At 27.1% G+C, this 12718-nt stretch overlaps 1 protein-coding gene across 1 annotated transcript in view; it reads right to left on the bottom strand.

The window, feature by feature from the left end:
* LOC129970820 (nuclear pore membrane glycoprotein 210-like) overlaps positions 1-12718 on the bottom strand; it is a 42042-nt gene that overhangs the window by 26215 nt on the left and 3109 nt on the right. Inside the window, exons 4-16 of the mRNA XM_056084491.1 lie at positions 11407-11494; positions 9697-9847; positions 6650-6779; positions 5809-5937; positions 5536-5604; positions 5224-5330; positions 4993-5133; positions 4763-4903; positions 4067-4240; positions 3257-3362; positions 2307-2393; positions 334-482; positions 150-258 (exon numbers count right to left, since the gene is read on the bottom strand). Coding sequence (XP_055940466.1) covers positions 150-258; positions 334-482; positions 2307-2393; positions 3257-3362; positions 4067-4240; positions 4763-4903; positions 4993-5133; positions 5224-5330; positions 5536-5604; positions 5809-5937; positions 6650-6779; positions 9697-9847; positions 11407-11494 — 1581 coding nt within the window. The remainder of the gene's footprint in view (positions 1-149; positions 259-333; positions 483-2306; positions 2394-3256; positions 3363-4066; positions 4241-4762; positions 4904-4992; positions 5134-5223; positions 5331-5535; positions 5605-5808; positions 5938-6649; positions 6780-9696; positions 9848-11406; positions 11495-12718) is intronic.

The following is a 12718-nucleotide window of genomic DNA, read 5'->3' as shown; positions in this document are numbered from 1 at the left end:
AAAAGCCAATCAATTCACACACTCGCAAACTTCTACTAAAATTATACGTTTTGTATTAGTCAGTAACAATTAGCAAAAACTTAAATCAAATGTAAGTTTGTGCAAAAACCTAAATCTTAAAATGCCAAAACAAAAGGCATGATACTCACGATTAACAAAATAATTCTGACACCTAGGCCAAGGCTGAGGACCACCTTCTAAAAGAACATCTAATGAAGAACCAACAGCAATAACAGCTTCATCAGCCGGATAGATGACCTAAAATATTGAATTAAATTATAGAAAGATATTTATTTAGTAAGTGAAAATAAAATGGATGGGAGAGGAACAAACCTTCAGCTTTCTATAACAAGCAACAATAACAGCTTTCTTAAGAGAAACATCATCCCGTTCATATCTGACACGAATTCTATTGATACCTTTGGAAACACATTTCAAATGAATATTTCTACAAGCAGAAGGTTTGATAACAGAACTGACATCTGGAGGAAAGAAACCAAAAAAGGAAAATTATTGATAATTTTGATTTAAAAAAATAAAAATAAAATAAAAGGGATTTTTTTAAGACCTTTTTTTTGTTAATAGAAATGAAATGCAAATCAGCATTTTAGGCAGTAAATAAACAAGCGAATATTATCTTATTACATCTGGATAAACTACACCAAATGTTTTAGAAAATTAAACAGCCAAACTCTTATTTAGATATGACAATAATACCAAAACAGCTAAGTATGTTTAACAATGCAATGAGTCAACTTAAAGGATAGATAGAGATTAATGTAGAAAATCAGAAAAGAATAAAATATTTCAATCATTTAACAATATTATTTATAACATATTTCTATCACAATTAGAGATTACAATCAACAATGAAATAAGCAAAGCATTTTCAAATTTAAAAAAAAACTTGATGAAAAGATTTTTTTTTTTAAAATTGCAATTTTTAGAAAGAATTAAGAATTTTGAATGCATTTTACTAATCTTATTTGTCATTAACAATGATCGCATACTTTTCATATTTTCCTTTTAAATCAAATTCCCAGAACTTATCAATGGTGCATAGCCAACTAACTGTGCTAGGAAACAACACTCCATACTCTTATATACATTGTTACGAATCTGCAATATTACTCCCCAGCACAATTAGTTTCAATCACAGGGAAGATTGTTTTACGATCAGCTCTATTGGATGCTGTTTGGAATACGGATCAATGACTTCCAAGTTTGACGACCATTTGACAACAAAATGAATACTAGAGCCTTCTCTTCTCTGCTCCAGAAATCCAAGACGAATACAAATTAGTTGGATCAGTCTAGTGAAGTGCAAGCATTGAGTGGAGTTCAAACAAGTATTGGATTAAGAATTGGCACCATTCACCGAGTTTTGGAATCAAGTATTGAAGCTGCATTGAGTCATGTCTTGAGTAGTCAGTCAATAGTCAGTTGAGTAGTCATCAGTTGGATACAGCTAAAGCAAGGAGACAATGGAGAAGAGGTGTTCAGAGGGATCATAGTGAATAGCTATATGAACTTTCGCTTCCTTCTTCTTGGCCGCTTTGTGTGCTGTGGTTATTGTTTACTACCAATTACTACTTGTGGGCTCCGTTTGTTCTAAGCGTACAGCTGTGTATTGCTTGTGTACGTCTCAGCTGTATATTCATGTTAACATCTTTAACCTTTTGTTAACCTCATAACACGTTTAGTGCATTAAAGAAAAACTACTGCAGGACGGCCATAATGTGCTTCAAGTGTTTGTCTACATTTTAAAATGCTTTGCAAATGTTTACTTGTATGATTTTTTATTTGTTCTAATGCGATAAAAAACAGAGGGAAAACAAAAATTTTTTGAGACAATAGAGGATGGGGAAAGGGTGAATAAACGTATTTATTTGTATTGAAATGCTGTCAACTGTGTGTTACACCATATACCAACTACAAGTAAACTCGTTGACTTTACGAATTTAGTGGAGGAATTTTCGTATTATAATGTGTATATATATTAACCAGGAACAATAAAACAATTTTTCCAATTTGAAACAATTCAAGGGATTTCTTAAAACAGCATGCAAAAACCGAGAAAAAAAAACCAATTTAAAGACTGAGTAAATGGATGAGGCTAAAAGTTACAAACAGGAAGTGAAAGTAACTTTTTGGCATTTCAGTAGACAAAAAATTTTAAACAAAATATGGATAATTTACAAAGAAGAAGAGAAAGATGTTTTAAATAATGTGGCTTTAATATACAGATGAACTTTCAAACAGATTTCACAGCATTTAATTATAAAACCAATAAAAAAAATCCATACCTCTTTCAGAAATAAATTTTGGAATTTCATCAATATCAACAATCACTGGAACCTCGGAACAGTTGCTAAACATCTTTGGTACATTTTCTAAGAAAGAAAAAAAGAATTCTATATATATTTACCAGAAATACTTAAAACAATTGCACTGCCACTAAGAGAGCTCCAAGGTAAAGAATTGGAAAGTCCTTATCCTGGGCCACAGAGAATTTGTCAGCCCTTTTTATGCCTCTCACAGAGATTCTAAAAAACTATTATACACCTTCATACAATAAGTGCACTAGTTCAAAAATAATGCTAGATGTATAATTATATAATCAGAGAAACATTTAATATAAATAAACTGATTAATATCTATTTAAAAATAATTAATTATTCCAAACACAGATTTACAAATTTAAATGAAGAAATAGAATTACACAAAATACATTGTTTCCTCATTAACAAACATTCATTAATTCCACTTCACATATAAAAGGAGAGAGGAGAAAAAATATTGAAAAACATTGTTACAGCTATAACTATTCCATTTCAACCTCTCCCTTCCATATAAATAAAATATTTATTAGGGAAAAAAAAATACTGTTTAAATCTATCAACTTTGAAACTTTTCTTCCACTTACTGTCAAATTCTCAGAATGTTGAAAAAGAAGAGGCCTCATCTAAGTAGGGTTTATTTATATACATATATGAATCTCAGTATTTTTCCTGATTCATTAAAATGATAATTTTTAAAGGTCAGCATTGTAATACCAACATTCAGACAATAAATGATGGGTTCTTTTCCAACCAAGATACATATTTAATAGCTTTATTTAAATTTCACAAAAGATTTATTTTAAAAGCAAAAACATTCAAGAAATTATAAATAACTAAAATAATGATGAATTATTCAACAATCATTTGTAGCTTATTTAGATGTATAATTTAATTTGGATTTATATATTCATTACCTGGTAAATATCCATACATAGCGACAGGAAGTATTAAAGTTCCATTAAGTTCTACCTCAACTTCATCTGGCAGAATTTCTAGATCCATAACAGGTTGAATTGACACCTAAAAAATTTTATTTTTCAAAGATATTTTTTTAAAAAAGAAAAAAAAAATTCATTCAGATATGAGCAACATTGTAATAGAATTTAAAAAGAGCATAAACATTTTCCATATTTAAATGCATACTATAATAAAAGATTGTAAAATAACTAGATTTAAAAACCAATAAATTTTAACAGTGCCTAAATTATCAACAGTGGCAAAAGATAATAAATTTAGTAATATGTTATTCATATGAAAAATCTGCTTCATAATTGTAAAATCAGAAATAACAATATTTGAAAAATGGGGAGATAGATTAAAGTATTGAAATCATTGAACTTTATAAAAATACTTCTAATTAAATATTTTATTAAAGATATTCCGGTTAAATAATTAATAGGAATATTATTCACAACTGGCCCAATATGCAATAACTGTAACATTTGCTATATCATAAGCATAATTCACAAAAACCAGCATAGGGAAAGTTTTGTCCCAATTAATTAATTGGCGACTTTTCATCAATAAAAACAACGAAAAGCTTTTAATTTCAAACAACACAAGGTATACCAAAAATCAATTAATAGAAGTAATTTTATGAGATCCAAGAAAGAAAATGAAAGTAGAAATTGCAAAAGTATAAATGCTGAATTATATATATATATATATATATATATATATATATATATATATTATACGAAATTTTTAAAATTATATATAAATACCTGTCCAGAACCATTAAATGCAGGAATGTGGGCATCAACCGCATGAACTTTAAATGTTCCAAGTCCAAAAGTAGACACCCTTGCAATCGTTTCTTCTTGCTCATAAACAGCATGGACAGATGCTAAATTTGAATCTCCGCTCATCCAGTTAAAAACACCAGTCCCACCAGTTGCCTGGAAGGGGGGAAAATTGATTTTTTTTGTTGTTTAATAATTACATAAATAATGCAAAAACTTATTTTTAAGCTTTTTCCCCACCCTTATGAAAATTACAAAAAGATTAGCAATGAGTCACTAATTACATTCACTGCAGAAGCATGCATTAACTATATTGCATTTTTATACGGCTTTCACAATAATATGATTTTAATTATTATGAAAGCATTGCTAAAACAATTTTTAAAAAAAGTTTAAAATTTTAACTTTTTAAAATTATTTACCCCTCCAAAAAAATCATTCAACTTCTTAATATTACTCCAAACAGTGATTAAATACAATTGCAAATTCATTGAATTTATGCATAAATTTAAAATTCATCCACTCACTGCAATAGAAAAATATTAAATACAAAAATAATCCTAATCCAGCAACAGCTAAATGTATAAATTTTGATTGGTAGTTGAAATTAATTCTTTACAACATTAATTTATAATCATAAAATAAAATGTTTGAATATTTTAAATTCAAAAAGCTTACTTTTAGAAAAATTGAATAGACAGGCCTGGACACAGGATCCCAAGGAAGTAGGGTCTGTGGAGGGTGAACTTTAATACTTTCATAAATAATGACATCTTGAGAAGCAGTAACAGTTGGTTCTATTCTTTTAATGCTTCCATCCTAGGATAAACATCAATGAAAATAAAAACTTTGCTGCATTTTTAAACAAAGTTATGATATTATTGATCCAAAACAGATATCAAAAATACCTTGTTGGCAATGCCTAAGAGATGAGCAGTGATGACACAATTACCAGGAACAAGTGTTCTAATTTCATGAAAAGTTCCATTTGTTGATGACTTTTTCAATAAAATGAATTTTTGGGGGAACTGAACAGCTATTCGAACTTCCTAATGATTGGAAAGAAAAGATAAAATCATTAATAAAATAAGTAATTCATTTAAAAGTATTATAAAACATGGTAATTTTATAGAACTTACCTTAGTCAAATATATAGGATGGCTATTTCTATCATATAAAGATACTAAAACAGAATAATCTTTCTTTTCTTCTAAACTCCATTTATCTCCAGGTGAAACAGATAATGCTGTAAAACACAAAGATAATGCAAAATGAGAATATGAAATATACTAAAAATATTATATATAAGAAGTGAGATTTTATTTGTAAATGTAAGGAAGTAATTAAAATTCATGCTTAAAAGTATCTGTAAAATTTTAAGAATTAAATGTTACAAATTATGGAAATATCAATTAAATTTCAAAATCAACCTGATAGCAGTAGATACTTACTTAAATATGAAGGTGGAATTACATGTATTACAGCTGATGGTAAATATGCTATTTCACGTCCAGATATGTCTTTTCAGATAAAATTAAGGGAATATATCTGGCATAAATCGAATAAATAAAACATAAACGCATATCATTACAGATATTTTTATAATTGTATAAGTCTGCAATACATATAAAATTTACAATATTTTTTAATTTATTAAATTAAAAGATCAGAAAATTAAAAGTATTAACAAATACATTTGACAAATTACATCAAAAAAAGGATACATCTATCTTTTACAACAATATTTGTTGTACCATATTTCAGTGTTGTTACAGTTGCTATAGCATCATCCAAAGTAGCAACAGTTTTATCAGCTACTTCAAGGTAATATTGATCAGATGGTAATGTTATTGCTGCATAGAAGAATAAAATAATATTAGAAGTCTTGAATGCTTTTAAAAAGGAACAAAATTTTACAATTCAAAACTGTATAAATGTCATTAATTACTAAGGAAAAAAAATCACATTTTAATACAAAGTCAGCATAATATAGCCCTTAAGCTACATCTAAATCAAATATTACTAACCTCCAAATCAAACAAAAAAAAATTAAGATGAATTTTGAAAAATTAAATTATTTATAGAGTTAAAGCATTTTATAGGTGTTTTTTTTTTAATACACAGTATGATTTACAACTGATATACATATATATTGATAAAAGGAAAGTATTACAGTAGTTTAAAATTCATCTTAAAACTTATTCACAATTTTTATTTTCCATATAAAATGGAATATTACAATTAATATTAAAAAGGGGGAGAGATTTTCATTAAAAAAATTATTAAAACAATAATATAAACCCTCAGCTCAACACCAAACATATACATACAAAATGTACAAGACCCAAAGCAAAATTTTATAGATGTTTTTGAGCCAATATATTATATGCATCAGTAAAATGGAGGCTATATAATATGTAATTACTTCTGCAACTACTTTTAATAAAAGTACAGTTACAAAGATTTCAAATACACGGTCCATCCTTTTTCAAATACAAGAAATACAGTATCGTAATTTTTGGAAATGTTACAAGACATTGGGGCAGCAAAATATCCAGTACTTACGAAAAGCTTTGCCTTGTTTAATAAGTTCCAACTGATATTTCACTTTGGAACCTGGTAATACATAGGTATGGGCTGGCTTCAAATTCAGATTAGCAACAACAACAAGGCTCACTTCATAAGATGTCACATGCTAAAAATTTAGAAAAAAAAAATAGAATTTATTATAAAATTTCCCAATACAAATAATTTACTTTTTGAGAAAATAAAGAAATTATATAACTTTGAGATATACAAAGCAAAATTTTGAAATTTTTTATTTGATTTGAGATGGGACGTAGGAATGAAGTTTGTAAATAAACACTGAGATTGAATAACTTTCCTTAACCCTTCAGCATGTGCACCCATTTTTAGAACATAAGCACATAAATAGTCATTTTAAACCCAAATTTTAATACATTTTTTAAAAATTCATTTGTAAACAAAAATAAAATATGGCCAGAACATAAGAATAATTTTACTTATAAATGAATTTTATTTAAGATACAAGTGAGATATTTGATAAGAAAACAGGAAATTAAAGTTGCCATTTTTCTATGCTTCTTTTGTGTATCCCAGTAGTAAAAAACTCATTATATTAAGTAATTTCTTTCTGCTTAAGAAAGGTAAAATAAGAAAATCACAATATTTTGCATATACACATTTGATTTTTTTTTTAAAGGAAAACAAGCTTAAATATTCAATTCAGAAAATTCAAAATTTTTAGTTTTAACATTTATTTATGTATACAAAAAGCACTTTTATTATTTTTCACTCAGAATTCGATGAATTTTTATCATTAATTTCAAAACATGTTTTGCATATGATAAGAGAATGAATTTTGTATAAGAGTTTGCTATATTTTTCACAAGGAAAGGTCTTTGGTTTAGATTTTCTTGGGCATTTTTCACTTCGACAAGGTATTGGGGATTTTAAAATAAATTTTTTAAGTCTGGCATCTTCCGGCGAAATAAATAGTCTTTTAAAAGCTGTGCGGAAAATTGTAGCTACAATTTGATCCCTTGATCTCTTATCCAAGAGCTCTTTCAGAGGCTTAACAGAAAGTTTCAAATAGTCTAGTCAAGTAATTCTGGCTCTTATTGCTTGCTGTTAAATCTATAAATGATGAAAGAATTTATACCTGCTATAATCAATAAAATAAAGAAAATAGTCAAACACCAACAATGACTTTTTACGGACACTGAATATGTTCACAAATCTCATCTACTGTATCAACTCCACCTTTAGTAAAGTTGCAATAGCCAAGTCATTTTGGGCTTATGTAAATCTGGTGGTGGTATCACTTGTATCATCATGATGAAATGAAGACAATACTAATACAGATTTTACTTTCTTAGTTACATAAGAGGTTATGGATATCTTCTTTTCATAAAATCCAAAAAGAGAAGAATTTACAACTCTTGATGAATGCAGTAAAAATTCTTTTGGAATTTCTCTCGTTGTTTCTGATTGTTCTAAGAATGAAGAGTTGATTCTTTTCTAGTAAATTCAACACTAAAGAGAAAATTATGAATGAATTAATCATGGCTTGTTCCACTTATTAGAGCTATAAGTCTTTTTACAACATTGTTTGTTTTGTTGTTCAACTTGAAAGGTCCACTTGGTTACTATCCAATGTAAACTTTTAAAATGCACATATAAAATATACAAAAAAAAATCACACAGTGTTATACCATATTCAGGTAGTTGATTTTTGATATAATGATGAAATTGGCACCTGTCATAAAAGGGTTTTGATTTCTTGTCTATATTACAATTTTCAGAAACCATGTACACTTTTTAGAAGTTGTGAATCACTTTTCAAACATATTTCTTAATTATTTAATTTGCTTATTTGTTTGTAGTCTTCCATTCCTGACAATTGTGGATATCGGCAAAGCACAAACATCAAAGTAGAAAATGGAAACAGCTGATAGATATTGTAGCTAAAAATATTGAGATACCCTGCTTCATCTGAAGACCACAGATTGTTCACATTCAAGTATACAGCTCTAAGAACACCAGAATAATATAATAATCCAAAGGGTGTTTTTATTTCAGAAGAATCTGTGATCGTATTTAAGTTGAATTGCTCTTGAATGGATGAAATATAAATATTTGAACAATCTATGACAATACTAATAATATCTTCACCAAAAAAGAGTTCCAGAAAGGAATAAATTGATTTGAAGGGGATCTTGATATCTGGAAAATTCAAAATTATGTTATAGAATTTTGTTCAAGAATTCTTTAGTAGAAGTACACACACACACCCTCCATTTTGTCCTATCTTTACCATTATAAAATGAATCACTAATTGCAAGATTACTTAAATCGGATTCTTCAGAGTCAACACTTGATCTGCTTCTATATTATGTTTATTTTCCAAGGTTTCACAAATTTCATGCGAATTTGAACTACTGAAATTTTCACTATCTGTAGGAAAACTTGTGAGAAGATCCAAGTTTGAACTGCTCATGTTCATATGCTGTCAAAGCCATAAACGTTAAATGAACTTGAAACACTAACACATGCAAGGGTCAATTTGACACTAACTGCCCCAGTACAAAATTATATACCATATTTCCAGCTTCTGCTATAATTACCTTTTTCTACCTCTCCCATGATGGTATCAAAAGTAGCAGTTGCAAATAATTACAATTTCCTAGCAAAAAAGGAAGGATGGTGTAAAAATGACTCTGTGTGTGTGCTCAGGTTTATGTACAGCTCATTTGTAAAAGCATTAACATAAAATTTTCAATTCATGTGGCATTAATAATAAAATTTATCATTCATGTACACAAGTGCTGCATCCTTCTTAATCTAAACTACTAAAAACTACAAGTGGTGGAGAAAAGGAACTGCACAATTGAGTAGTTAACATCAACTGAAGGTATAAATACATTATGAAAATATAAATATGTAACTATTCTTTTCTAAGCTCCTAACTATTCTTTTGTTTCAATAATATATTTGCATATATACTTATATATAAAAACAACAACTAAATTTTTAAAAAAAAATCAAAGCATATAATCATTTTAAAATGATTCGTTAATGCAACAACTTACTTTATAAGCAGGATCTAATGGTTTTACAGTTACTTTAGCTGAACCAGTTTTTGAACCTTCCATCAGTATCATTGAGCCATGTAAATTTTGCTTCTCCCAGTATTCTACAGATGGAGGGGTTTTATAAACAGAGTCAGCAAACTTTAAGAACCTAAAATTTTACACCAATTATTCATACATCTGGATCAAATATTTATTAATGAATTTTATTCTAAATATCCAAAATTATTCAATCATTAATTTTAATTATTAGAATCCCAGTTTCATATTGTTTTTTACTTTTTTATTTCCTTTCTCTTAATTGGACTAATATTTAAAACTGTTTACTATGCTTAATAAACAATTTTTTATATATGGAATAACTCAAACTGCAACTAAGGTTGATATACAAGTATTATCACTGGAAAGCTAAATTATAAGTAACATAATAAAAGGTGCTAAGTAAATGAAAATAATGGAACTTACAATTTAGATTATCTTAGATTAACTTTCCTATTAAGTTAATATCTATATTGCAATCTAATTAAAAAAATTAATAACAAGTTTTGACTCTCCATTTACTGTTATATATTTCTGTTTTAACAAAAATATTAATATTATGAACAGTATTTATAACAATAAAACTGACTTTTCCGAATAAGCACTTTCAATCACACAAAAATAAATATGTGTGAACAATAAACAAACTTAAGAGCTAATTGGTCAGAAAAAAAATTGAAAATATATGATAAATTTAATTACAAAATCAAAATTAACTGCCATTGAAAAAAAAAATAGAACAGAAGAAATACTAATGGAAGTCCTCAAAACTTGTTCATATATTGTGATAAAGGTATTATCCCTCCCATGAAAAATTACAAGTCTTGGATAATGCAGAAAATGTATTGCATACAATATTTACAAAATATTAGCTTTTGGTATGAATTTAGCATTTTTCCTGAATCTATCGTATGATCCTCGACGAGTTTTTTGGCAATTAATCACTGGCATAATGTTAATAGCATACAAAAATTCAATTCGTGTTTTGTATGCATTTTTACCAACTGACTGAAATTAAAAACTACAATTGTAGTTATAAAATCACATACGAAATTTGATATACTTATCATTGAATTTTTGAGTTATCGTTTTTACATGCTTCTGAAAGTATATATCGATAAATGATCAATCCTGCACTATAGACGTTAAATCCGTGCAACGATTATAATTGTATATTTAATTACATAATATTTTATCTGTCTAGTTTTTGTTTTGTACTTATCATGTTAGCTTATATTTGAAAAGATGAACAGCTAAACTTCCTTTAGATGGAATTTGCTCAAAATTTCATAGAACTCTATAAATATTATGTAAAGACTCTATACCACAATTCATTCATTTAGTTCAAAGTTTTTTTTAGTTATCTTTGTCAATAGACCATCATTTAGTTCAAAGTTTTTTTTTTTTTTTCCCCCTTAGTTAGTCTTGTCAGGCATGAAAAATTTTTCAAACTCAGAGTAGTTTAAAACATAGAGACCCATCAAAATCTCAAATTCGAATTTTTTGACAATTACAAAATTTTTTCTGTACTCTGTACATGAGAAAGTAAAAACCAGACTAAAAAAGTAAGCATTTAATAACTAATATTATATAAATAAAGATTATTAAGCTGATAACTTTTTTCAATTTAGTTCCAAAATAAAAAAAATATGAAAAGAAAATTAATGATACCTTAGGACCCCATAAGCATCACTTGCAAGAGAATCACTTTCTAGAGACCATTGGAAAGCAACACCAGCTAGACTTGTGAAAGTATCTCCTAATACAAAAAATTTAAAACGTGAATGTTTATTGAAAAACAAACTCTACACCTACATGGTACTTTTAATAGACAATATTAAGTCTTAATACAAACTGAAATAGTGTTAAATTACTTTCATCCTTGAAAATCTGAAACACTTTAATTTGGAATGAGGATATATTGAATTTTAAAATTTCAGGCTGCCCTTATTTAAAAATCACAAAAACAAATATAATGGAGTTTGGCAGACTTTTAGCTGACAGAAATACAAAAACAATTTATTCAAAAATGCAATAACAATAATAATAAATAAATAAGATATTGGCTATAAGATTTTCTTTAAATATTAATAGTTTTGATAACTAACTAACAAGAAGATAATCTTAATACAGTGATAATAATTGCATATTAAAAAAAAACTATTTTATTTACCTATTACTTGTTGATATACCGAGTATTGCTCAGAATTAAAGCCTTTACATGTATAATATTTTTAATGTAAAAAATATTTTGGCATAAAATAGCAACTGAACCAATAAATTTTTCAAAAAACTTGTAATAACTGATTTTTACCATAATTTATTAATATTTGTTATATTAGTATTCCAAATTTTGCTCACAAATGCTGAAATATAAGGACAGTTTTAAAGACCATATTGACATAGTCAATTTTTGAACATTGACAATTTTTAAAAAGTTGATCATATTGTTTTAAATTTTTAAAAATGGAAAATTTTTTTAATTTGGCTGATAAGGTCCAATTGGTTAGGATGTAAGGTGGAATATACATACGCACAGACATATATAACCACAATAACTTTTACTTTGTCACAATTATTACAAATAATTATTTTAGAAGTAAAGATATTGCAATAAACTATAAACAGCAGTTTGAATATTATATTTGTGTGCAATAAAGCGTTAAAATAAAGAATACCAATTAGATCAAACACATTAATAAAATAGTGAAATTGATTGCTTTCTAAATGTATTGGGACATAAAACAAAATAAGGTACACAATGCATTTAACTAAACCACTAAGAAATAAAAACAAATCTCTAAATATATTGGGACATAAAACAAAATAAGGTACACAATGCATTTAACTAAACCACTAAGAAATAAAAACAAATTTTAGTTTGGATTTGACCTAAAACAAATTTAAAATAGAGAAAATATTTTAAAATGTTAATTGAATTTCTTCAAAGAATCTTAGAGAAAATTTAAACTACGGATGAAAA

This window comes from Argiope bruennichi, chromosome 1 (genome assembly GCF_947563725.1).
Source record: "Argiope bruennichi chromosome 1, qqArgBrue1.1, whole genome shotgun sequence".
Classification (NCBI taxonomy): Eukaryota; Metazoa; Arthropoda; class Arachnida; order Araneae; family Araneidae; genus Argiope; species Argiope bruennichi.
This window is presented reverse-complemented; position numbering and strand designations above follow the sequence as displayed.